The sequence below is a fragment of the Dermacentor albipictus genome, chromosome 9, assembly GCF_038994185.2.
Source record: "Dermacentor albipictus isolate Rhodes 1998 colony chromosome 9, USDA_Dalb.pri_finalv2, whole genome shotgun sequence".
NCBI classification, from domain to species: Eukaryota; Metazoa; Arthropoda; class Arachnida; order Ixodida; family Ixodidae; genus Dermacentor; species Dermacentor albipictus.
In genome coordinates this window covers 92,205,958-92,233,631 of record NC_091829.1, presented here as the reverse complement: position 1 = coordinate 92,233,631, position 27,674 = coordinate 92,205,958, and the positions used below count along the sequence as shown (strand labels likewise).

The 27,674-nt window shown below is 45.4% G+C and overlaps 1 protein-coding gene across 1 annotated transcript; it reads right to left on the bottom strand.

The window, feature by feature from the left end:
- Positions 1-1,691: 1,691 nt before the first annotated feature.
- Positions 1,692-27,001, bottom strand: wap (DDB1 and CUL4 associated factor wap). The gene is made up of 7 exons (XM_065447564.2): positions 26,405-27,001; positions 22,508-22,715; positions 20,646-20,750; positions 19,985-20,191; positions 17,568-17,864; positions 16,051-16,168; positions 1,692-5,716 (listed from the first exon to the last, which is right to left on the bottom strand). The coding sequence occupies exons 2-7, from the start codon at positions 22,673-22,675 to the stop codon at positions 5,544-5,546; spliced, it is 1,068 nt and encodes a 355-aa protein (XP_065303636.1). The 5' UTR covers positions 22,676-22,715; positions 26,405-27,001; the 3' UTR covers positions 1,692-5,543.
- Between the last annotated feature and the right edge of the window lie 673 nt (positions 27,002-27,674).

Sequence of the window (27,674 nt, the reverse complement as noted above, 5' to 3'; positions counted from 1 at the left end):
GACGACTCTTTGGTTAGAGTGCAGTGTTGAATTGTACGATTCTCAATCAGCTATAATGTGACACCCTTGCCAATTCCAAACATTTTATTATATGTGCTCAGTCAATGCTGAAAATTTTTATTTGGCAGAATAAAAAGAGCGCAGGAAGAGGACATCGTGAAGGGTTGTTGGATTCAACCCCCTTTTGCTGACTAGACAAGATGTGCTTAAGCCCTGAAAATGCCCTCTCAACGCTAACTTGTGTGGCCTGCCGCATTTGCGGTGCTGCCGCATTATCTCCCGGCAGCGTATCCCTTTTTGTCGACAATGCTTCGAGCAAATAAAGTTCTCTCTTTACCAGATCACTCTGCTCGAAATCTCCGTCCCCGGAACTATAGTCGGATACAAATTTAGAAAAAAGGGGAGGCCCCGCCCAGATGACCGAAGCGGCGAAGTCACCGGCCGTCCGGTGCATGACGTCGGTCCAGAGTGCGCGCCCATTGGTGGATGCTCGTGTGCACCCGCCTCGGAGGAGTAAACGCCCCCTTTTTTCTAGAGTTGTATCCGACTTATAGTTTGGAATGGTTCCTTCAATTCGTTCTGGTTCCCAAAATGGTGGAAATATACATGGGTTCGGTTCTGGTTCGACACCCCGATTCGTGGTGCATACTACTCTTGGGTACCGCAACTGGTTCTTAGAATTAAGGACATCGTAAATTAATTACACCTCTCCGACACGGTCGAGAAATGTGGTGTATGGGAGGCGACGTTCTCGGGTGTTTGCGACGGTGCAAGTCCCTTTGACAGGGGCTTGTCCCAGAGTGGGTGCCAGGCCCGTCTCCACCGTGGAGCGCCCGGGATGAAGCCTCCCGCGAGTCGGGTTGCTTGAGAGTGCAGCCCTAAGTGGGTGGTAAACTCCATCTAAGGCTAAATACGACCGAGAGACCGATAGTTCACAACTACCGTGAGGGAAAGTTGATGGGAAGATTGACAGATTGAGAGCTCTTTCTTGATTCGGTGGATGGTGGTGCATGGCCGTTCTTAGTTGGTGGAGCGATTTGTCTGGTTAATTCCGGTAACGAACGAGACTCTAGCCTATTAAATAGGTGCGGGGTTCCCAGCACCTTACAACCTTCTTAGAGGGACAAGCGGCTCCTAGCCGCACGAAACAGAGCAATAACAGGTCTGTGATGCCCTTAGATGTCCGGGGCCGCACGCGCGCTACACTGAAGGAAGCAGCGTGTCTTTATCCCTGTCTGAAAAGACTGGGTAACCCGTGGAACTTCTTTCGTAATTGGGATAGGGGCTTGCAATTGTTCCCCTTGAACGAGGAATTCCCAGTAAGCGCGAGTCATAAGCTCGCGTTGATTACGTCCCTGCCCTTTGTACACACCACCCGTCGCTAGTACCGATTGAATGATTTAGTGAGGTCTTCGGACCGATGTCCGGCACGGCCTTTCGGTTGCGCCAGTCTGTTGGAAAGATGACCAAACTCGATCATATAGAGGAAGTAACGTAACAAGGCTTGCCAGCATCTTTCTAGGGCTTAAGGCTGAAATAAGCAGACAAATGTCAGTACTCCTCCAACACAATGACACTGCGTCTTGATCTTCTGTATTTGCTCATTGGTAAGCCATACTGACATTTTTCACAAAGTGAGCCAAGAAGGGCACCACAAACTGATAGCCAAGTCATGAACTAAAGGACTCCGATTCTCACAATGCAGGATGTTTTATTTTTTGACGACACTATGAATGCACTTCCACCGAGGTGATGCCACATGTACACAATGGGTCGTCTATGGTGACGAGTACCATCTCAAAGGTGAGGTCACAAAAATAAACAGAAGGCAAAAAGGCAGCCCTTTCGAAATGGTTTGCAGTGGCCAAGTTATCGGAATGCAAGATGTTTTATGCTTCTATGCTATGAATGCCTTTCAATGGGATGATACCATGTGGATAATGGTTTCTCTACCCATTATGCACACTGAATCTACGGTGCTACATGCCAGTGGTGCCGCAAACACAGTCGACTTCCATAATTTGACATTGACGGTATCAGCGAAAGTGACTGAATTCTCCACTGGCTCAAGTTAAAAGCAGAATGTTCAATCATACGACTGCTCCATTTTGCAGTACATTATTTACCCAACTCTATTGTCCTTCCTAGTGTAATGTGCACCCGCTATTATAATGGACACACAAATTAGTTGCATGCCTCCAGTTAAGGCAACTAGAATAGGGACAAAACCTGTAATGTTTACCTCCACAGACCAAAAATTCATATACACGTAATCACCATCGTTGTTAATCTCACCTTCTTTCATCACTGCCTATGGGCTACAACATGCTGTCCTCATTCTGGTGCATTGCATTTGATATTTCACTTTTTTTTAATGACTCCACTACAATCGCAAATGCAATGGCAGATGGCCAATATCTTGACTAATATTGCCAGTTTGTCCAGTGAAACTTGCAAGTGTCTGGAGTGCCGAAAACGGGACACAACTGTCGCCACCAGCTTAGCACATAAAAAGACTTATCTTCTGAATGAGTTTTCATATAGAAAGCCTGCGAGTGACAAGCCATCGTCACCATTTTTTGCAAAAAAACTCCTTCTGTCGCCTTGTTCTGATGACAATGATGATGATGGTACACTGCTGCTGACACTGAAACACAGTTCCGTATGGGATTGTAACGTGCAGGCTATTTCCAGGCCAATTGGAAAAAAGACGCGCATTAGAATTGGGTAAATATGATAACTCCCTAGTGAGCTGCGTTTACACGTCATAATCTGCCGAAGGCAGGCCGTAAGTCGACGATTTCACCTGGTGATAACTTCCCTTCAATGCATTCACTGTCCCCTAGCACCGGGAAGACAGACGATGCACCCACTGCGGTCATGAATGAAGCTGCTAAAGATACACCTGAATGAGTTCAGGTGCATGCTTGATGGCCAGACAAATGAAAATTATCCACTTGAGGTCAATTTCAGGATCAATGTAACGAAACAGATATGTATGTGTGCCAGCTGGGACTTTCAATTGGGATCGACAAAACCACCGCTAGAATCATGTTAGTCACACACGAATGTAAATGTATAAACAAAACACACAAAAGCAGATGTCTAGATGATATCAATCGTCACTGCCCTAGGGCTTCGGCACACTGCGATTCCATGAAATCTTGTCAATAAGGACAAATGCCAACGGCATCACACAGTCTGTAAATGAGACACTGTATGGCATAAAGCATCATAAAGACATGTTGATGGGTGCCAACACATCCACCACACTCTACTTGACTGGTGTTGATGTCAAACTCAACGCAGTCAGTCTATCACGGCCCACCACTGACCGGGTTGTCCCATACATTGCAGCGCCCTTCGTGAGACACGACGCCATCGTCACAGATATTGGCACGTCGCTGTGTCCAGGAACGGCACACAGAACAAAGTTCAACGTCCTGCATGCCCTTATAGTTCGTCAAAAATGAACTCCACACACGCACGTTTCTCTACCACCGCACAAAAACCCAATGTCCACAAATATTCAGCACTTCTACACAGTTCACACGACTGTCCAATGCATCTTTCAATGTTCACTGATACAATACCCCAGCAAATGCTTGGGCCCTCATGCTAGCCATCCAATTCAGTGTTCCGAGTCACTGGGAGATCCACCACATGATCCAGCACTTGCACATTGGGCACTGCCTCCATGGCACAAAGAATGTTTATTGAAAAAAGGTGACTTCCGTGGAGATTTCAAGGTGCTGAGCCACATCTCCGTGAGAACAGAATGTCATGAAAATTTGCTTTGGTGAACAGGTTTTAGTGATCGCCAAGGTTCTAGCTTGACCGCACTACTTTGTTATGACTGTTACCCTGCACGGAGACATGACAAGAGATTTGCTCTCGCATCGACCTCAAGTCATGAATGAGACGACTTAAATGTGTTGAGAAGTTGCCAGATGAAGGACCCACTGCAATACTTTAACATGAAGGGCAGTACACAGAAAGAAAAAAAAACAAAAAAACATTGGTAAGTGCTGTCGTCGCACTCATATGTCGGCAAGTAATGATGCGAGAAAGCCTTCATAGAGACACTAATGCCAGATAGTTCAAGCAAAAAAAAAAATGGCTAGCTCATCTGGCTACATTATGCTCGATTTGTAGAGTAGAGGCTCTTGACAATTGCAGTACTTTACCAAAGCTTGCACACTATGGTGAAACTGAAACTAAGTGTGCCTGCATGGAAGCCCTCAGCCGACATGGCGTCAAACGACGAGCCGTGTGTCTTGAGGGAAAGACCCTCGAGATTTGCCGTGAATACAATGACAAAAAAAAAAAGAAAATTTGCCATTCATCTTGGCCTTCAAGTGTTTGCTGCCCATGCACCACTTTTAAAACACGGTTGCTCGCACACAATGGCAGCCAGACATCAGCTCCAAAACATACAATAAAACCCAAGCTACACTCGACAGAGGTCATGAGCTATGTAAAATGACGCAAGTGTACTGTTGTACTTGGCCCTTGCATTAAATGACAACACCATTAAAACAAACAAACAGGTGGTGCTAGGAAACAGGCTGTACTTACATAGTTTCAGATTGCATAACTTAGCGGTAGGCTACTTTGGTTGACAGTAGCGACCAGGCACCACTGCACATATTCTTTACACATTCGCAAGATATGCACAGACTGTTTGAATGCAACAAATGCACATGCGTTTTTTTACGACTCATGCTTTTTGTGCTCAAGTACACTTGTCTGCTGCATCTGAAATGTCCAAGAGCCTACCGTGCAATAAAAAAGAATTCCAATGTGTAAAAGTCTAAAAGCTAAATAAAATGTAAAAAATGACCACATGGTCTCTTTCCAGACAACATGCTGCTGCAGACGGCAGCTTCATCAATTGGTAAAACACAGAAGACATTGTGTGTTTGATCACACGCCCATGTGGCTACCTCTGTGTGGCACATGACGATGATGATGGTACAACAGATCAAAGCACAATCACAAGCTCGGCACACAAGTTACCATGGGTGGCCTGCAGGAGAGGCCTGCAAGAACCAACGGTCAGTTTGGCACAGCTAACCACTTCACCTCGCATTCAGCTGAAGGCTTCAGCTGAATCACTGGCATGGATGCCTTCTTCCTTGTAGAAGTCAACTGGTTTGTCGCTGCCAACGAAAAGTGACGGCGCATGCCTTCTAGTGGATCACCACCTCTTTCTTGGTGTTCAAGTAAACACACAAAAATATCTTCACCACCAGGTTCAAAGAGTGTGTTTTCTTCGGTGCATGCACTTTTGGTGTCTTTGTGCACACTAGACCACGATGAAAAGCCAGCGAAACCTTGATTTTCCAAGTGTCATGACTGCAAGTCGGTGAGTGCTACCAGATGACAGTTGAGCCAAACACCGATTAGTAATTTGACACAAAAGGCACGTTCACACGTCCGTATTCAGTGTTTGAGTTACCGGGATTCTTCACATTGGCCAGCACTTGTGCACTGAGACGCTGAGATCAGATCAGTCACTGGGCAAAAGCCTGGCCACGGTTTCAGACGCGCAGAATCTCCAGGCAACTGTTGTAGCAGATGGCGATCCAGTCAGGCTGGGTGGACGCCCACTGGATTTGGTTGATCTCGCCCTCAGCTGTGTACGCCAGGATCGGGTCCTCGATGGCCCGCGGCATCTGCTGGATGTCCCAGATCAGAGCCTGGTGGTCATCCGCTGCAGCACACCAAGAAGCACAGTCGTCAGGCAGTCATTGTTATCATCATTGTGGTCAGATTATATTTACACCATGTTTCATACACAGCAGGCAAACCTGTGAAGGCTTAGGTAGACTTGCCTCACTGCTTGCACTGGTGACCAGACTATAGTGTGTCGTATGAAAAGATGGACAAGTAACATAATTAACAGTACTAAGCTTTAGTTATCGTGCCATGCAACATTAATTGTAATACTCCTAAGAAGTAAAGTATGATGTAATTATTACATAGAGGGCATAGCTGATCTGAGCCTACATTTACACCAGCCCATTTCTGATACAAATGACCCCAGTGCACCGTTTGCACTTGTGACCAAAACATAGTGCGATGCATACTGGAAGCACAAAGGCCTTACGAAAGGCCTTAAGAAACGTAACCTTACACAAACACGCTGTAGTTGTAATGCATGAAGTATTTGATCTGTAGAAGGCACTGCGCATCAAACACCTCAGCATTGCAAAACGAGTGTTGTGAGACCTTGACCAACGCACTGCTTGCTCAACTACTGCAGCTTTGACTCTAAGCATGAGAAATGGGGTCTGTAAATCAGTGGCAACATAAGATTTAGGTATGAGCTTCGGCCACAAATCAACACTACCCCTGTCCTCCATGCCCCCCAAGCTCCAAAACATATAGCAAACCCTCACTATAACAAAGTGAATGGGACAGCGAAAAAATTCGATACAAGTGAAAATTCGATAAAAGCGACTACCCCTTAAAAGCTAAGAAAGTAGCGCTAAAATAACCCAACAACTCTGCAGAAGCGTAATATGGGTCAAATTACATCCCAGATCGGGATGTAATTTCTCGGTTGCAATTACAGCCCCTTTGTGCAAGATATGGGAGGAACACAATCACAGTCAAGAATTTTGATGCAAATCGTGATTGAAAGTGGCGGTGTGACACTGGTATAAGAGTGAGATATTCAATGAAGCAAGCCTTTATGAAGTTGCAAAAAAGGCAGTCAGTTGGGTCTGCTGGGTGTTTCTGCCGGGCACGAGTAATGTTTGCTTCAGTTTATTTAAACACTGCATGAGGTTGTGGTTGCCACCCACGCATTAAACTTTGTTTCACAGCAGCCAGAGGCTTTCCTGCGTCTGCTCGACTGTTGATGTATCACGAGGCTGTTCGTCCATTGGCTCTTCGTCCTCATCGGGGCCACCAAGAAGCAAGTCTACTATTTCAGCCGCTATATCTGGGACAATGACAGGAACATCAGAGTCAGCCAACGCGAATGAGTCAAAGTTGCCTTCCACCTTTCCACCAACGATTCTGTGTGCACGTTCGTAGAGACTGTTGCAAGCATGGTGATCATTGTCAGGCTTTTCTAGGTGCAGCTGGGAAAAGCTAGCATGCGCAAAACAGTTTGTGGTCTTTGAAGGTGCCAGCACTTTCCATGAATGGTTTAACAAATGTATGGTATCAAGTAGGTCAATGTTGTAGCCCTTGTTAGCATCACATGCAATGAGCATGCATTGTAAAAGACTCTTGCGGTATAGATTTCGCGTCTCAATCATGCCCTGATCCATAGGCTGCAATATCGCAGTTGTGTTTGCTGGCAGAAACTCCAAAGCGATCACTTTGAGATTTTCAATATTCCCATGACTGGGACCGTTGTTAACAACGTAAAGCTCATGGCAATGCTCTGCCTTGAACTTTCGATTCAGGAAGCGCACATACGCCTCAAAAACTGCTGCAGTCATCCAAGCACATGTGCACATCTGCACATGTGTAACTCCACATGTGCAGTCTTTAGGCATTGAAGTGCTATTTATTTTAATGTATCCTCAAGACTACGCATTACAGAGGGGAGCGGGTAAAAAACGTACACATAAGTAAATAACAAAGCAGCGAAAAGTGGCTGGTTAATCTAGCAAAACTGAATAGTTAATTGCATTAGGGAGTGATGATGTCTGATATGACCAAACAAAACTTTGAGTTGTCCTTTATTGCAAGAAATGTGCCAGGAAGGTGGTTCCATTCCTGAGAGGTCCTGGGAATAAATGATTCGTGACAGGTTCTGGTGTGGCATTGAATTATTCCAACCTTATGGCTATGATCAATGCAAGAGGAAATGTATAGAGATGATATAAGGTTATTGCACAGGTAAGAATTGTGGAAATATAGTTTATGAAATAAAGCAGGGCGAAAGCACTTACGTCTAGATGATAGTGGAGGAAGTAACAAGGAGTTCTTCACGGAAGTTATGCTTGATGTGCAGCTGCAATTGCTATAACTGAAACGCGCGGCATTGTTTTGGATTAGTTCAAGTGGTTGAATAAGGGTATTGAGGTGCACCGAGCAGCACAGTAAATGCTCCTTGCTTTGTTTGTCTCCCGATGGGGATCCGCCTGCTGTATGTAGTGTATGTGTGCTTCAGTAACAATTTTTTGTAGAAGAATGAAGCCTTGTCTAAATGTTTTTCTCTTCATATTGCTGAAGTAGGGAGCTCAGCCGATGCTTTTGCCACCCCTCTACAGCGTCACGTTTTACGGCTGCAACTTCCATCAACAATTGGTCTTGAGGACTCGCCATGCTGTCGCTTGAATCGTTCAAGCAAGCCGTTGCGACATTTAAAATCTTGCTTGCCCATTTGGAAGGCTAGAGCTTCGGCTTTTGCGGTGAGCGCATGTCCATTCACGGGGAGGTTTGCACTTTTAGTATTCAGTTACTCAAGAAAGCACTCTCCCCTTCAGGATACTTGGAATCACGTTTAGACTTTCGAATGACTGAGGAGCTTTCCTCGAAGCCGTCCAGTATGACTTCCTTGTTCTTCAGCACAGCTGACTGAGTTGAATGTGGAACGCTGAATTGCTTTGAGAATTCACATTTCTGCTGGTCGCCTTTTTCCACCTCACGTATCAAAGGAACTATTCGTTGTAAGGTTAGGCACTTTCACAAGGGGACTGGTGGTGCCATTTGCAACTAAAGACTACAAAAGCCCACGTGAGGCACACGTGCTGAAGCAATGGAGAAACCATGTGTGGAGTTCAGCGTTATTTGTGAGGGCGGCTGCATGTATGGGTCGCGGGGTGGTAAGAAGAGACGCGTGGTTCGACACTAAGACGGCGGCAGAGAGTTATAGCCATGGGAGAGCCGCAGTTTTCGAAGAGCGCGTAAGCGAGTTCACTGTGAGTCGGGGGCTTCCGCCAGTCGATTCGCGGAAGTGGTGCTGTGGCTTTGAAGTCAACCCCTCACTGCTGAACCGCACGATGCCAAGACATTCTGCAAATGGACCAGATGCCCCAGTGGGGCTTGGAAGTGCTTTCTTCGGGGGAGTGTGTCTGGCGAGTTTGTGAGACAACAGACTCGTTGCACTGCAAAGGATCTGTGGCAACGGCCCTGACGTATTGCAACTCCGGATGGTGTTACCCTGGAGCCCCGTTCTGTGTACACTGCGTGCACCGCAGTGTGATTGGACAAACGATGGGGCGAGGAGGGTGTTGAGAATGCTTTTAGGTACGTGCAGGGCCGTTGGAAGGAGATTCAGTGGAGATTCGGCTAAGAGCAAGAAGACCGAAATTCTAACTTTTGACTCATAGTTTGATGTCCGTGTAAATAGTTTCCATTCTATCGCTTTCCTATTCTATCTTAATAAACAGTTAACCCCTTTGCAATCAGCGTCACTGCCTTGCCTATTGTAATGTGACTTCGCGACATCCACAACATCTTCAAGTTTCCCTCACTGACATCGAGGCGAACTTCAACTCCATGCGTTCACAAAGCCTGCACCGGCCGATGCACGTGCTCATGCAAGCACAGGGCAAGTAAATGTGGAAGGTGGCACAGAGAAACATTTGTCTGTTCCATTGCGTACTACTTCCACAGAGCTGCGGCTGCAGCATCATGGTGCACTGGTTTCCACTAATAACACATGGAAAGCTTTGCTCTCTATGCTAAGGACCTGTGGCTCCAAAAACATGCGTGCGTCTTTGGCGCCCGTTCAAAAGTCCCCAGCAAGTGGGTAAAAAAAAAGTACATAAGAAACAAAAGTTTAGTTGTCCTACTATATGTCAGATGGTGCAGCGTGTTTGTGAGCAGCGCTGAAGGTCTTGATAATGGCATGTGAAATCATCGTTAGGAGGCAGATGATGCCCTATGGGCATGGTAGGGAAAGACTTGGGGATGCAAGTGGATGTTGTCAAGCTTTCTTGCGGTCTATACGAGACTCTTCTGGAAACACAAGGTGTTGCAGGCACGGACATGCAAGGTTCTTCCTTCATTTACAGATTCTCAAGAAGAGCAGTGCTTTCGTCACTGTAGCTGGCACAACCAGAGAAGGCGTTCATTGTCTCCTGTCTCGTTCCACTAACTACAGAGCGCAAAATCGGCATGGGCATGGTCATGGACAGAGCTTGACTGGATACATTGAGCATTAGCAACTGCAGTTGCTGACAGATAATTCGAACACTGACAATTTGGACGTGCTTGATTATTCGCACAGTGCCACGGCATTGCCACTAGCCTCATCGACTTATCGTTTAAGGATGGCCAAAATTTCAGACACCTTAGAGCGTGTCGTGCGATAATTTGGACTCCGACTGCATGGCCATGTGCTAATTTGGCCACCAAGTCGAGCCCAAATACTGATATTTTTGTTTTGATATGTCGCCGGCATAGTCGCCAGGCATGACACTGCCACCTCAATGCCGAAACTAGCGAAGCCTAGTCTATGTAGTAGTCACTGACCGCACCCAAACCGATGGAAAAGCCAAGTCGTAAAGGCTGCATTTGTGATTTTTGGATTTGTCGGGCAAGTTCCGTTCAGTTCTTATCATCCACCGTTCATGGCTGGCTGATCCCACTGATAACACAGGCAAAGCGTTGCTCTGATCACTGGTGAAGCGTGAAAAGGAATACAGGGTGTCTACCAAGTTGACATCTCCAAATTCCCTGAGTTTTACAGGTTTTCCCTGAGTGTCTCTGCAAAATTCCCTGAGCGATGAAGAAGTATGTTTTATGTAAAGACGGGATGAAACCATATCGCCCGATGCTGTCACTCTCTAGTAAGCATATGAAAAAAATTTTAAAAAAAAGCAACCTCATCCAATTTGAATACTAAGGAGTAGTGTTTATGTTAATCAAAAAGAGAATAGATGAGGGGGAAGCGGGAGGGGTTAGTAAAATACCCAGCAAATAAAATGTCTTAAAAAAATTGCAAATGGAGTCGGACATTCTCAAATACGAATAAAAAGGAGATGCATACAGAAGCAAATATTTTCGAATATGAAATACTTATATCAACTGATAGCAAGCTCAGTGGTATGAGGCCCAAACTTTGTCACAATTGAGATTCTCTCTCAACAGCTCGTAAGGCAACCTCAACTGTCCTGACACATATGTAAGGACAGTTGAAGTATACTCTGAGCCCACGCACACCACGTCAGTGTTGTGTTTCACTGCTTCAAAGAGCTCATTTTGGTTTTAAAGAGAGACACCTGCATCTCGGCATCAGTCAACACTTTGTTTTTTGAGCTCAAGCTCCTTCAAAACGGCAGCAGCATGCTTCCTTTCCCGTTAATTCCTGAATGTGTAGGTACTTTCTGTTCTTGTCCTCCTTCCGCCACTCGTTCACCCCACTGTCCATTTAAATCATCTTCTTGGTCAGTTGCACAGCCCACGGCCAATTTTTCAAACTCCCTAGGAGCCGCGAGAACGTTTGGAAAATCGGCCAGTTGGAAAAAATAAATGCACGTCATTTACGGCCCTTAGGGGCTCAAACCGCCACAGGCACATTCAGTCTATGCCTGTGGTGCTTTGTCAGTACACGTATTAGGCATATCGGTGCTCGTACTGTGACAGGCAATACCGGGTGCATGCATGTATAATTAAGGAATAGAGTCGCCGACTGATTTTCCGGACTCCAAAAATTCGGACATGCCCGATTATTCGGTCAGCTTCGCGGCACCGCCATTCTCCCCATAGACCATAATGTATAACAACTGCCGAAAATTCGGACGCCCTGCAACCCCTCGTCTGATTTTTCGGACACTTCTTGAGCCAGCTCGATCGAGGGCATCATGCACCGACTCTGACCGTGGCGCATAATGCGACTTGCTGAACGCCATTTTTGTTTTGAACTGAGCCTCCTTGCTGCCCCGCGAAGTGGTGCGACTGGAAAGCCCCGCTCATCATCATCGTTTCTGCCTGGTTCGATAGAGTGGTCGTACAGTAGTTCCGATTTCAGCTTAGTAAGCGATGTCAGGACAATCCAGCAGCTGATTTCTTTCTTTCGCACACGACGCTGCGAGCAGCACGTTTTTCGTTTGTGTGACTGGTGCCGGCATGGTGGTGTTTGCGTTGTGAGCTCTGTCGAGATTTCGGTGATCCAATGCGGCGTACGGAAACATCGCGTCAAGTGTCTAATGGCGCCGACAGTGCCCGCGCAGACTGCGCTGGGGAATGCCGGCAAGCGGTTGCCGGGAGGCCTAAGATTTGTCGCCTTCCGATGTGCTCCCTACTGACGCGGAAAATATTCTGCCGAGACCTGCGCTGTGGTTGCATTGCGATTCCGGACACCGTCTCATTTGACAGTTTCACAAGTGCTGACACTGCTGTACTGAGATGCACAGAACTCGACGACGGCGAGATCATTCGTCAGGTTTCTGCTGCTCCGCCGGACGATGACTCCGAGTCGGAAGATGATGCACCATGTGCTACGCTGCCGTCGCATGCGGAGCGTGCAGAAGCAGTGACTGTGCTTTCAGCCACCTATAGTGACCGTATGACCCTCTCCGAGATTCAGGCTTATCTGATTGCGCATAAACGGAACAGCGTGAATGGCGCACTCACGATTCTTCAAGCCTACTGCCGAGCCCGAATAAGTGCGTGGAAATAAAGAATTTCATTTTTTTTTTCTTAATCTGCTTTTTCGGACACCTGTTTATTCGGACATTTCCGCAGTCCCCGTGAGGTCCGAATAAACGGTCGGCGACTGTACATACTGTGACCGGTGGCAATAGCCCCTTCCCATGTGTGTTATGTATGCTTCACTGCAATACTCTTGCGTATGGTTCACCAAATAACATTCCTGTACAAAGGTGAAGCTGACTTTCGGGAACCGCCATTATGCAACGCACCGTGCTTTCCAAGCTTCTCAGTCAATCGCAAGGACCACATAGGCGGAGTCCATGCCGTTGCTGACAGTAGCGAATTCTTTCTATAAAAAACACAGCACCCAATGGCAAGGAGCTTCATAGCGAACGTCAAAGCAGCCAGGCCTTGCGTTGCCACAGTGGTGGCTACGGCTGCCAGCGGATCTGCATGCTAGAGCGCCGGTTCGAGGCGGCGAGGTAATCAATATGGCAGTGGTGGTGGCTTGATTAGTGCCGTTTCAAACCTGCGGTCATGGCAAAACGTCCAGAAAGTTGGACGGCGAAGAGTTCTTGCGTCCGAAATTTCAGACGTTCTCATACATTGACTCTATGGGGTACGTGGGGGTGCCGCGAAGCCGTCCAAATTATCGGGAACCTAGGAAGTTGGTCGTTGACTCTACACTGGCAACTCCTCCAGCTGACAGGGCGTCAAAGACGATTCATTGCGATTCCTGTCTGTTACTCGAGCCAGCATTACCGCGACTTTCAACCCTTTCAATAAAATTACAGCTAATTTTCCCTGATAGAGGCACAAATTCCCTGAGTTTTCCCTCGGTTTTTCCAGACTACTCAAAATTCCTGAGAATTCCCGGTTTTCCCGGTTGGTACACACCCTGGGAATAGCATAAAAGGTATGCATCACTAGAAAATCGCAGCCACAAGGTGTCTAAGTCAAAAGCAAGTGTATGTGCACGTAGCAAGGCATTGACGAACTTGGGCCGTATTCTTCAACAAACACTTTCAAAGATGCTTTCATTTTTGCTTAAAGGGACACTAAAGCAAAAAATGATTTCTTCTGCATCAGAAAATTACCTCTCTAAGACACCAAAAACACCACTCTTACTACAATAAGACGCTTGGCAAGCTAGAAAAAGTGCAAGAACAAAAGACAGGTGGTGACGCCTCCTTGAAGTTCCTGCTCCTGGTCGCTGTGACATCATGGATTTTGATGGCACCTTCTAGCGTCTACTTAAGTATATAGCGGTACAGATTGACTACATTGTGTTATAAAGGAACCAAATATTAAACATGGTAAGTTTCGGGAACCTTTACTCGGCCAACGCGGCCGAAACGCAAAAACATACTTTGGGATCCCTAACGTCACACTGACGTACCAGCATAGGGGTTTCGGCGCGAAATTCAAATACTGCTACTTCGACCTTCATTTTCTCATCTAATAATCAAAGTACTATTTTGAAATGACTGCCTGCAGTGTACTCAAGCAATGTTTTATTAGTCTAAACTGATTTGTTGTTTCGCTTTAGTGTCCCTTTAACTAGCACTGGATGCGCCAGCGGGGGCAGCTTTCCACACTGTGATAAAGTAGCATACTGGACAATGTGCCAAGAATGCCGTCGCTTGTAGATAACAATGTGTTTTCTGTCAGTAACGTGAAATGGCAGGTATCCTTGAAAGTGACAATCTGGGAATAAGGCACACCATTTATGGCCACTTGTGGAATAAAGACACTTATTTTGGGCGAATTTCATATACTGGACTCCTGATTATTTGGACCTTTTGGTGGTCCTCGTCGAGTCCGAATTATTGGTTGACGACTGTAATGATACAAGCGTTTCTGTTATCATTCAAAACATTCCATCATTTTCAAGGTCACCCTACTGGATGGTGATGCCATATTTTAGTTGCACACTAAAACAGTCGTAGTGTCTCCCAGCCAGCACTGGTTCCCTAAAGGCTCTCTTGGAGTAACAAAAGCCAATCTCGGAGGCTATGCTTTTCTGTAGTGCAAGTGCCAGAAGCTATAGTAGGAGCCAGAAACACATTATGACCACCATGTTTGGACACGACAAACGACTTCAGTTAATTCTACCCTGACAAGACCGATAAAAGTGGTCGAATGAAACGAGGCGGAAAAAATACCATAACACGTCTTCAACACATCATTGATTCAAATGCGCACTCACATCTTATGGGTTCAAAGTTGAAAACTAATGTAAGAATGACATTAGAGCTCAAAAACAAAGCAGAAATTGAATGTGCATCCAATTTCTTTAGCAAGAAAAATGTAGCCTGCCTCTGAGTCTGGTAATAAGGAAATAACGAAACCGGTAAGCTTTACCTTCACAGAATGGAAATTTATTTAATCAATGTCCATTGTAATCACTGTCCATTGTAATCACCATCAGACACTTTATCACTGTCTATGAAGAAGCACAACATATCATTTGCTGTCAAATCTGTAGCATGTTCGATAATAATTTGCATTTATCAAAGGACCCTGCAACAATCGCAAATGGGATAGTGGCCCACACATAGACTATCGAATGCACTAGTTCGTCCAGTGACACAAGCAATTCTCAAAAACGACCCGAACATGTGGCACAACTTCTTGGCGTTAGCATGTAAAATATCTTATTGTTTGAATGTCTTTTTGTAATGAGAATGAAAGTGGTATGTCATCATTGTTATGCTATGTGAGAACTTGCTGTATTGCCAACTATAGTTGCTATCTTGTAATTGCAGTGGAAATGAAGTTGGCTATGGTTACTTTGATGGTAGTCTTTTGGGAACAAATTTTCGTTTTGGTTTCATACCTGACTGCACCGCTAAAGCAATCATTAGGCAAATGTTTTGGGTGAAAAAAACTGCATGTTAGAATCAGAAAATACTCCAATACATTCACTGTGAACTGCCGTTGTCGCTTTAAAATCTTCCTGGAGCAAGCCAGAAACAGGTGTTTTCAACAGGAGAAGAGGTGTGTTTAGTGCATTCACCGTACCCTGAGCACCACTAAGACCCAGGTGGGCGCTATTGGAGTTGCCACCGTGGCCACTATTTGCAGCAAAGTTCGAATTATCTGGCAAAGGGTAATTTCAGGAACAAAATAACGAAAGTTTGGTCCCACAGAAATGTATCAACGCAGCCCAGGAACTTTGGTTGGGATAGAATTAACCGAAAAATTTAATTAACTGGGGTTGAATTCACGGAGAAATACTTTATCTTTAGGTAGATCCTGTCCTCGTCCATGTATCAGTGAAGGCCCCCTTCCCTTTCAACCAATTCATTTTCTAGAGTCAAGTTTCAGTGTTGAGTGGGGTGGCACTCCAGAAAGCAATGTGCTAGCGTACCAGCGAAAATCATACCTGTTAGTTAGCGTTAACTCGACTGTGGTTTATTTGACCACAATAGTACACAAAAGCGCCACATGCTTCGCAGAAGACATGGTTGTACTACTCACCAGCTGTACAGATGTGGCATGAAGAGTGGGGAGCCCAGGCGATTCCGTTGACGCATGCTCGGTGGTTGTTTAGCCGCGCCACAGGTGTGCATGGCACTCGCACGTCGAGGATTATAACCTGGGTGATACGTGCAACAGTTGTATCATGCATGAGTCTGCGCAGCCGAATTAAATGTATCAGTGGACGAGAGTTGCCTAATTTTGTGGAGGTACACTGGATTACATAGCAGGAAATGCACGACGTAAAGCTATGACAATCTTTCTCATGAAAAAAATAATAAAATTCTTAAAAGATATCTGCTAAACTATCAGAACTAAAAATCAGTGTCAGACGGGACACTTAGGGCCAACATTAAGCCCAGCTAAACATAGATCAGTGCTCTAGGATGTCATAGTTCTACCAGTCGAACTTTATACTTTTTTTGGCTGAAGCAACGTTAAAAATGTAACTTTTTAGCTTTTGGCATGCCCGCGTGACGGATGCTGCAGTTGTAACAGCAAGACCTGTGCAAAATGACGGGATGCCGTCGTACTTTCTGTTTCCAGCCAACTATAAGGCTTTGCTATTGTCCACAGAATCCACTAATGTTCTGCTGATAATAAAATAGTATATCAGTTGCGAAATGGTAGGTGATCGGAATTAGCTGGGTACCGTTTTAAAAGAACTGGTGTGCATTTTAAAGAGAAATTCAGAGCAAGATGCGGGAAAGTGCTGGCAACAAAAATGGAGCTATTGAAAATCCGACAGTTGGACCCAAATCCAACTATCAGACCAAAGTGGTGTCGAATAACAACTGCAACGCCAACTTCAGTGCCATCAATTTTCGCACGACTTCAATGGTGAGTTCATATATAACGAACTACTTATACAATGACAACTTTTCGTAGAACTATCGAGTTCTTTATAAATAGGTTCGACTGCATTCGTTATATATAAATACATTACATTGACATTCTGCTGTACAAACAATTTTAATACCTGTAAACTTCCTTCAAGTGAGACTTCTTAGATTGATTTCAGATTGAGCATGTGCTTTAATATTTGGTGCACTGAGCTCCAGGATCTCACAGTAAGATCAGCAACACTGGCCGAATGGTGCTCGAGTACAGAACACTAAGTTGTTGGTTTGATAACCACTTATGGATGGTTGCATTCCATAGGGGACGGAATGCAAAAACGGCTGCATACGTAGACTTAGGTGCGCATTAATGAACCATAAATAGCCACGATCAACCCAGGGTCCAATACTAAGATGACTCTCGTTGTAACACTGTCACTTCGGGATGATAAGTTACATAAACAAATCAATCAACCCCATAACAGAGGTCCAGACTTAGAATGTGAAAACTTACATGGCTAACTACATTCCAACAGGTATACAATCAATACAAAAGCCACCATTAACCAAGATTTCCACAAATAAAAAGCGTCCAGCAGTTCATGTTTTTCTGCAACTCTCCGTTACCGCATTTCCTACAGCGGAAGTGTGGTTCTATAAGTGAGTCAACCAATTCACCTCGCAAGCATCCATAGCAAAAGTTGCCAGGTAGTTAGGATCCTGCTTGTTCCAGGCCAGACGCAGTAATGGCTGGTGCTGTGGGTCCTCGTAGATGATGGTGGAGTGCTCCAGGTGGCGCAGGTCGAACATTCGCACCGACCCGTCTGCACCCACGCTGGCAAACATGTCGCGGCCGCCGCCCGCTCGAGAGAATGCAATGTCGTACACCTCCTTGTCGTGGGCAATCAGTTGTGTCTTGACGTGTCCTGACACAGCGCCCCCACCTGCCATCGCACGGCCCACCACCTGGCCCGTCTGCAGAAACAAAAGAAGTAGACGATGATCAGAGTTCGTCAATAATATCAGTTGCACAACTCCCTGCAGCCACCATGCCTTAAAACCAAAACAACCTTTCCTTGAGGTGTGGTTTCATGGCAGTGCGGCGCGAGCTGCCGTGAAGCCACACCTCAAGAAAAGGTTCTCCGCCATTCAAAGTTTTGTGATCTCCTAGGGAAACCCACCTCCTGCCGTTCCCCTGCATAATGAAGCTCCCTTCTCCCCTCTTTCATTGTCGTCCATTCTCCCCCGCTTTATGGGTCACCATTTTGCATTTAGTAGTTAGCGAATAGTGCATGCCGCGCCGCCAAGCTCATATGTCACCCGTTCCTGCGGCGCTTTCTCAGTCTGCGTGAAGTGCTTCCCGATACAGCGGTGAGCCATAGCACGATTGGCATTTTTGGCTCGGTCGTGTTTGCTCCGTTGCCATTGCCGATGCAAGGGCTTTTACATCCGCGCTGTCATCTGTTGTCGTGCGAGTGCTAGCTGCGAAGTGATCCGATTCACATCAGATATGTGATTGATTCGTCCACAATAACATCCAGAGCGTGAATCCAGCTTTGTCAGCATCGCAGAAGAATGGGGAACAAAGCCGTTGGCCGAAGAAATGATGTAGACGAGTCGTGCATTCATGAATGGAGACTGCTTTGCAAATATTTGGGTAGTGTTGTACACAGTTACTTCTGCAGATTATATGCCGGAATATTTTTTCTTCTGGGCTGTTGCAGTTGGGGTGCTGATTGTACGCACAAAAATATGGTAATTCGATCCTGACCAATGGTTTCAGCCAGCACCCATGCATTTTTATGGGCCTAAACCTTTTTCATTTGGGTCCTAAAATTGGCCTTCGCCAGATAATTCAAACTTTACCAGTAAGCAAGCATGCTCCTGACCCCTATGGTGACCCCATTAGTGACATCGGAGGAGCTTAGTGGACGGTGAATGTTTTAAACACAAGTCATGGCTCATCGAAAACACCTATTTTCGGCCTGCCCCAAGGATAGTTTCTGCCCCAAGAATAGTTTCAAGCATTAGCCGTAGGTTACCAATGTATGATTATGATGTTTACCTCATTCTGATGCGCGCCGATTGTTTTTTCATTACAAATGGGCTGAAAATAGCCAGCACTATGCAATCAGATAAGAAACAAAAACCGCCATTGTGGCGTTTTATGCTTTACCGCATAACACGATAGTATTGCGGTGAAGATAACTTCAGGAAACCCGTCACCATTATGAAATGGTTTTCTTGCTAAAGAATTGGGTGCGCGTTAGATATACTTACTTAAGAACATTAACGTAATTTCTATGTTAGCCTTCTACTTTAGACAACTAGAAAGTGGTCGCCTATTTGATAAGGGAGCATGCTAGAATAGGGCAAATTCTGGCAAATGAAACAGCAGGGTGTTTTCTTTTTCTGCGGTTGTTCAATTCGACCCACCGGATGAGTCGATCAACTTTGTTAGTGCTGTCAGGGTTGAATCATTAGAATTCGACTGTATTACGGTGTTCCAAAAGACGCTTCCATTATGTAGAATTTACTCTTCAGTATTAGCGACAATTTTAGTGACATTAGAGTAAGATTTAGAGAAAACATTGTGACAACTTTGTCCGAGTTCAGCGACACACTTGAAAAAACACTTGAAAAACTTGGCAAAACTGACTGGCACATGGTCATCTTCAAAGACTTCACCTGATATTGAAGAACAACTACGGACTAGTGACTTTCTAGGGCAATGGAAAGTAAGTGGGGACGCAATCGAAGTCTCGAAGGCCCTGATGTTATACTTATGCCAGTTAGGACTGATAGACATTCTCTCAATTTTTGTAAGTCATCTTGACTGTTTGTTAATTTATAGCTTTTTCCTTCTTTTTCTTCTTTATTTTGTTGGGTGGTTGGTGTAAATTCACACATCTCGTCTGAAGAAGTAGGCCCAGCGGATAGCATGGTTGGCCATCTTAAGCTTTCGTTACACTCTCTCTCTCTCTCACATGAACGATGGTGTCAAAAGATGTCCAGGCACATTCTTTGCCAAAGCACTGGTGAAGTTGCGAAGAAACCCATGGCCCAAACCACGATGCTGACAGTGGCTATAGTACCTCAAGGCCCCAGATGGTACAGGTGGTGTCTATGCTGGACGTCCCGAGCAGGTTGGGGTCCACCTCGTTCCAGTCGAAGGAGGTCAGGGGTGCGCAGAAGTCGGAGTTCTTGTTGTTGTTCAGCAGGCACTCCAGGCGTGTCTCGTCGCCCGCACGCCACACCCGCAAGTAGTCCCCACTCGTCGCCAGCAAGTCAGGAAACACACCCTGGAACAATCACAGAAGACGAGGAAGGAAAAGTTAATAGTCGTCTGGTCTCTAAATCAAAGAAAATGCTGTAGCAGAGTTGAATCCACGCGAGAGTTGCGTCCTCCACTAGGCAGTTGTCATAAGCTGGGTTCGCCATGTGCAAGCTCATTTCCACAGTATGAAATGTGAGAGTATAACTGAGATTACATTCCACTGTCCTATGAGTGTGCAAAGCCGCCACCATATTTCTGCAAACATAAACTTTTCCTTGATCAGCCATTCAATGAATCCTGCTAATATTCTGAAAAGTGCTCGCGAAAAAGTGTTCAGTCATGTGCCTCAACAAATGGCACATCAAGTTACCATTATTTCCTTTTTTAAAAGCAGCAACAGTAAAAAATGAAAAGCAGTGAAAAAACAGCAATGAAGTTAAATTAAATGAAGTTACTCAAGTCTATCAGACCCAACTTACCTTAGTGTCAGGAATCCACATTATTTTTGTTGTCGGGTATGGATGGTCGAAGGTACTCTTGGCCAGGAACTCTGAAGTGTCTTCGTCCAAGGACACCAGTTGCACCTGCAACCAGGTACAACACAGTCAGCCAAAGCACCAGGCCACAATCAACACAAACAGGTAACGATGCAGTCCTTACTACTACCTACTACTTTTATCCTGAAGGGTTTCTCAATGACCTGCAAAAGAATAGTAATTGTTGAAATAGTTCACCTCTGGTAATCGCCTGGCTTAACAAACCTCTTTTGGGGGTAGAAGAGATCTAGTACTTGTTACTTACTTTAATAAATTTATAAGACCCATTCCAGCTTGGCGTTATAGATACAGTGATACACATATTGGGCCTTTCTCTTGTCATTTAATTAATCATTAGGTTTGAATTTAAAGTTCAATTATGGCACTGATCTGGCACATTTCTGGAACAATGTTAAAATATTTTGGTTTTTGGGGCTGCCTACTTGTACCCCATCCTGATAACATGCTTTGTTAAGACAGAGTTTCATAAGACACCAGCTGAGAACAAGTGGTGCAACAAAGTCCAGCTGCGAGACCTGTCCTTTATTGTGGAATTCAGGTTGCCCAAAGGTGGTCAGTATCACATCATGCTGGGCTGGCTGGCACCTGCTGTGGTTGCTTCGTCACAATGGGGTTGGGCTGCTGAGCCCGAGGTTGCGGGATTGAATTCTGGCCACGGCGGCCACGTTTTGATGGGGATGAAATGCGAAAACACCCATGTACTTAGAATTAGGTGCACTCTAAATAACCCTAGGCAGTACAAATTTCCGGAGTCCCCCACTACGACATGCCTCATAACCAGATGGTGGTTTGGCACATAAAACACCATAACTTAATTTAAAATTTTTGGGCTGGTTGGTGATGTTCATAATGGAACATGTTCAGTGTCGATGAGACAACACAAGTTAGGACAACAGGGCACTCCAACTGGTGCTGTACACTGTCTAGGGGTAAACTTCATGCTTGCACTAGATTTCCTTGCTCTCGTGGCACCTGCCGGTGGTTGCAGCCTCCACTGCATGCTTCAGTTCCTCTGCTAGCTGTCTCTCTCTTGTCTACTACCACAAACAAAATGCAAATAAACATGTTATTGCTGCCTCTCCTCCAGCTCAAGCTCTGCCTTCAGTGCCATGGTGGCTTCCTCAGGAACCAAGCCACAAGGCGCAGAAGACGATGCAAGTTGTAGGTCTTCTGGAAGGCATAGGCTTCCAGCTGGACCAATGCTGGAACTCTATATCTAACAATCCAGAAATTACTTAACTGGCAATATGAAAGTAGCAAAATACTCCTGAATTGGAAGAAAGCATCTTATTATAGTCAACTTTAATATAGAGAACTTCTAGTTACCCAACACATGTTGACTAATGTTTTTGCCTGATAAGCCAGAGGGCTATGAGAGATCCTGTAGTGGAGAGCTCCAGATTAACTTCGACCACCATCGATTCTTTAATACGCAGTTAAGTCTGAGCGCATGAGCATTTTTGTTTTATTGCTCCACTGTAATGTCACCATCGCAGCCAAAATAAAACCCACGATCCTTATGCTCACCAGCAGAACGCCATATCCGTCGCGCCCTCGTGGCAGGTCACAAAGCAGACGTCACGCTAAAGCTTGTGTCAAAAAACAACTAAAGGACCAGACTGCAGCAAGGACACAAACACAGGATGGCGCACATACTTTTGTGTGCTAAACCAACTAGCCCCCTCCGTCAAATTCTTCAGACATCATGGCTTTTTCCGTTTACCACTTTGTTTGCAACGGCTGTAAAGCAGACAGCAGAAGAAGCGAGCATGGTGCCAGCTTGCCTTGTTGTTGTACTCCTCGATGAAACTGCCAAGGGCGAGCCGGAAGCGCCGGTCAGGTCGTACGCTCCAGTTCATGCTGTACACCGTCCAGGGCGCCTCGTACTTGTAGATCTCCTTGCGCTTGGCCCCGCCAGCGGCCGCCGCGGCTGCCACTGCATGCACTGCCATCTTGGCGCCTTCTCCAAGTCGCTGAGCACCTGCAGTACTCCTGGAGAGAAAGTAGAAGTGTTTGCTCAGTAGGTGCCTTGTTTTAGCACTTTCGTCACCGGAATGAGGCCAAGTGCGATGAAATTTCACTTTGGCTAAATTGTTTATACATGTGCAGTATATACACTTTGAAGCTGCAAAGCTACAGGGCTGGTAATTGTGTTGTTTTCTTGTTAACAACCTTTAAATGGTTCATAAGCAGACAACACACTTACTTGGTGGTATGAAGTAAATTTGGGCCCACTATCTCCATTTTTCAGCATGCCACCTAATCTGGGAGGTTGTAAAAATGAGCTGTGTCGATTTTCAACAATCTGGGTTGTGTGCCATTTCCGGCACGCAGTAATGATATTATTTTTCAGTATTGGCATGAAAAATGCTAATTTTTGCTAGCTTTTTGTGATGTATCCATTTGTATTTCAAAAGTAAAGTACTGCATGAACGAGGTTTCATATTTATGCTATCTCAAACTAGGCTTCTCACGTTGCCCAAAATTTTGTTGTAGTTGTTCTTCAAGGGTCCCACAGCATTTGGTGAACATCATGAGCAAACTTGCTTATTAACGAGAGAATTTTTCAAAGAAAATATGAGCCAAATGCCTTTTCTGGACTGTAGGCCAGAAAAGTTTGTAGGACACTTGTTCCAACATAAATGTGAATTTCTGTTTGCTCTGTCAAGGCATACTGCTTCTGCTTTATTGGACAACTGTGTAAGCTTCAAAAACTCTTACAGACTACAACTTCAGATTTTAGGCCATGTGTTGAGGCGTTGCAAGAACTTCAATTTAGCAAATTCTATGTCCTGTAAATTTTTGTGGTCAACTGTACATGCATAACAGGGTGTTCATATAAGCTTGGAAGATAACAAGGCTCCCTTCTTTCAATTTGAAATCTCCATCACAGAGCCGGTGGCTGGATCTCATGGCTTCGAAATGCTGCTGGCAGGAGCAAAAATATATGTCAGGGGCCACTAAGGCAAGAACACCGCTCCATCTTTGTGAGCCATAACTTTGACCAGTGGCTCTAAGCTGTGAATGAGTACTGGCCAACTTGCACACCTTTGACAGTGGTAGCACAGTACAAAACATAATGGATGTTGAAATTACGTCCTATCTCAGTATTTAAGCAATCTACAATTTTTTTCAGCTATGGCACTATCATAAAGCCTTAATGCATTGGGAAATGTCTGTGCGCCGGCCAAAGAAGAGTTGCTACAAGTTTCGAATAACGATCACACAAGTTGTGGCTATTAGTGATGGCGTAATATACTTCGATACGCAATGGAACAATCTAGGAATGCTCGCATCCGTAAGTTGCTCTAGCAAGTGCTCCTAGCACACTCAATTTTTTAGCAAATTCATAGCAAATTGCCACACACTGTCACTGGCACTACTTGCATGAAATAAAACGAGCTGACATGTAACTCTGTCCTTATCTTATCTAATTCATTAAAGAAGTCCTGAACCATCCCTCGAGCTCGGTGAAAAAACACAGTCCGTGGATAACATGTGCTGCTGTGAACATCACAGCCAAATTTTGCACTAATGCACGGTGCATGGAGCTTACAAGTGCAGCCAAGATCACCTGTCTTTGTTTTTTTAATCGCTCTCTTTTCAAAAGAAACCCGCTCTTCACTCTTTCTGGGCTGCTTTATTTCATAATATAGCAGATTCCCATACATGGCGCTATTGGCCAATGGCTGACATCAATCAATAATGGTGTTTGGATCAGTGCGCTTCTTCCCAGTGTTACCATGTATATTTATTGATGCAGTTTAATAAACAGGCTGAAGTAAGCGAAAATCTGTTTTAAATTGCAATAAAAATTATGTACTTTTGAAAGAAGCTGACAATTGTCTGCTCATGCCTGGCCATCAGCGTAGGAGTTAAAATTATGGCCACCCTGTTTATTGGTGTCTTAGCCATTGGGTCCGCTAATTTCAACTAATTTCACTCAACCAGCTTTGAACCACATGAAACTTAAGGTCAGACCACATGCTCACCCCTGGCCACTCTTGGTAGACTTCCTGAATGCTTTGGCAGACTTCGCTTCGTATTGAGCTATTGATAGTGCTTCAATATGCGAAAGTTGGATGCGGCTACTATCCGTCGATCAAGCTGGTGCATACCACGTAGCACGGCTAGGCTGGAGCATTACGAGTGTGAGCACGAACTCAAGCCCCTCACACACGCTACAGGTACGTGTAGCTGTAGTCTGCTACGTAGTATCGATACCGTGGCCGCTGCGGGGTGCCGCGACAAGTCCGCTGACTGAGAGCACTGCAGCTCGCGGAGGACAACTGAGTTTGGCAGGTCACAGGTGACAAAATCGTAAGTAGTGGCATCTATGTGAACATTCAAAATCAAATTTGAGCTGCGTGCCACGGTGACGTTCAGTAAGTGGAGCATCGTGGGCATGCCCTACTCCACAGTAGCCTTCGCAGTGCTAGGCACTGAAAGAGCAGGCGCACTGTGAATGGGATCACAGATGACCTTTGGTTTCCAATAACTCTGCTTTGCAGAATGTGTTGAAATACTTCATGCAGCAAAGTATTTCTGAAATAGTCTGTTTTAACTTCAAATGCATTTCCTGACTTCAATAAAGAGTGGGTCAGGGCCCCTTTAAAGAAAAGTTTTACTAAGACTGACAGCATAGTGAACTCTACAAATAGCTTCTCAGGCTCCAAGTGTTCAAACATTCATGGCAACCGCTGCTTTAGATAAACAAGTTCTTTGCCAAAAACATTAACATTGTGGGACTTGGGCAAAGCTGAGATGTTGCAGTACAACTACCAGCTTGATCAGTCAGTTGATGCCATTCCAGCAAGCAATATAACGAAGTCATGAGTGGGGCATAGAGACAAGTACGGTCAAACCACAACATAACAATAACGGGCAAGACAATTACAGAATTTTTCAAACTGATAATCCACATGTAACGAATACATGCTTATAGAAAGTACCGCATATGAAGAAGATATTTGTGTCAGATGCGACCTGTTTATAACGAGGTTAGAGTATTACTGCGCCATGTAGTCGAAAACACCACTTTTACTGCACCTACGACTATCACGTCAGCTGAAAATTTCGACAATCAGTGCATGGCTTAATTCTTCATTGTTTAACTTTTATGGTTGCTCTTTTCTGCGTTTCCAGACATTTACGCCATGCCACAGTATCATGTGATTAAGATGCTACAAAGTGATCGCCAGTAGATCGGTTCAGATCGTTGATGTGCTGATTACCGCGTCCACAATGGACAGTGCCAGCTCTAATATTGCGAAAGAAAATAAAGCTGATCTTGCAACACGTAATGATGCCACCGCTTCACTCGTCATTAGGAATGAACAAATGAACGTTGCAGCAAACTACCATCAGTCGAATGACGTTCAGATTAAAAAGAAAAAGAAAATACACGTGTGATTACATTAGGCTGCTATTAGCCGAAAAAGCCACGACTCCGAAACCTTCAACGCCGAGTCGTGAATGCACGCCAACTTTACGATATGCACGTACGGCGAACGGCGCTTTTTCCCACGCAGCCTGCATGTGCGAATGTCTGCATCACGTCCCGCTTTCAACGACTCTTCGAATGCCGAGGATAGCAAGCGAGTCGAATCGAGAAGCCAGTTTCGTTTAGTGGTTCTCTTCAGGTGCGAGACTCGTTGCCAGGCAAACTACGGAGTACCTACCGGTCAATCCTCGCGTACGCCACCGACTTCCCGTCTTCAGCACGCTTTCGCTGGTCCAACGGATCACAGCAGCAGCTTGGTTGAACGAAAGGGCCGCAGGCAGGTGTCGACGGGTGCCGTTGTGCCTCGGGAAGATGCGTAGTCTACTTCAACAGGACATCGGCGGCCGGCGACGGCGCTCATCGTAGGGGGGAACGTGCCACGGCACTGCCTGGCAACACGGCGGTCGAACCCGGTGGCACAGACGACGAGCGATGCCGAGTCGCCATGGGCGACGCTACGGGCTCGCTGAGCACGGTCTCGGCCGCGATCACAACGACAGATAGACACACACACCCTTTCTTCGCGTTGCAAAATCACTCGCTCACTCCGCCACGTTGTCACAGCGTGCGCACCGAAAGACACAAAACGAGGAGACGCGACGAGTCAACGGCGGGTGGTGTAATCGGCTGTCGGCACAACGGGTGCGATCCTTCGCCAGCGCTTTTCTCCGCAGCTGCCCGCGAACACTAGAGTGCATATTTTGGTCTAGTAGATCAAACGACAAGCGCGGAGCGTGTTTTCGGATGGGGTGCACACAACGCTGTGGCGGCGCTGCGATCGAAATGGTATGAAGCGCGCCACTGGTAACCTGCAGCCGTCGCGTTCAGCTGACATTATTTTGAGCTTATTTTTGTGATTACTGCTGCAATGCAATATTTTGTTATCGTATATCAAATAATACATTTTGGGATTTACCAATAAATACCGAAAAAGAGCTGCAAGAAGAGAACAGATTTTAGGAATTTTTCATGACTGCAGCCTGCATGCATGCATTTTCGCTTCAATGAACTTTTCACTTTGGTTTCTTTGAATCACTTTCATAAATCAATCTAAATTTTCTTGCCGGCACAGTGTGCATGTCTTCTCTGAGAGTTCTTGAGTACAGTTAGGCTGTTTACCGCAAAAGATAGCTAAGTATGCATGCTCTTAAATGAAAGAACACAACTGTAGCGCCAATGTCCAGAGCAGCCTGCCGAGCGTTGGCAAAACTTACTAATTCATTGGTTAGGTAAATAAAGATTTGATATAATTAGGATGCAATTTATACTACAAATTGAATTTATATTCTAAAGATATAGCAATGTCTACAACAGTCTAAAGTAAAAATTTGTTTGTTATAGGCAGCTAAAAGATGGCGCAAAAATCGTTTGGTACTAAACAAAAGCGCTAAATGTTTACAATACTTTAAGAGCTTTTCACAGCACGTCTTGCAACTATACGTTTGATA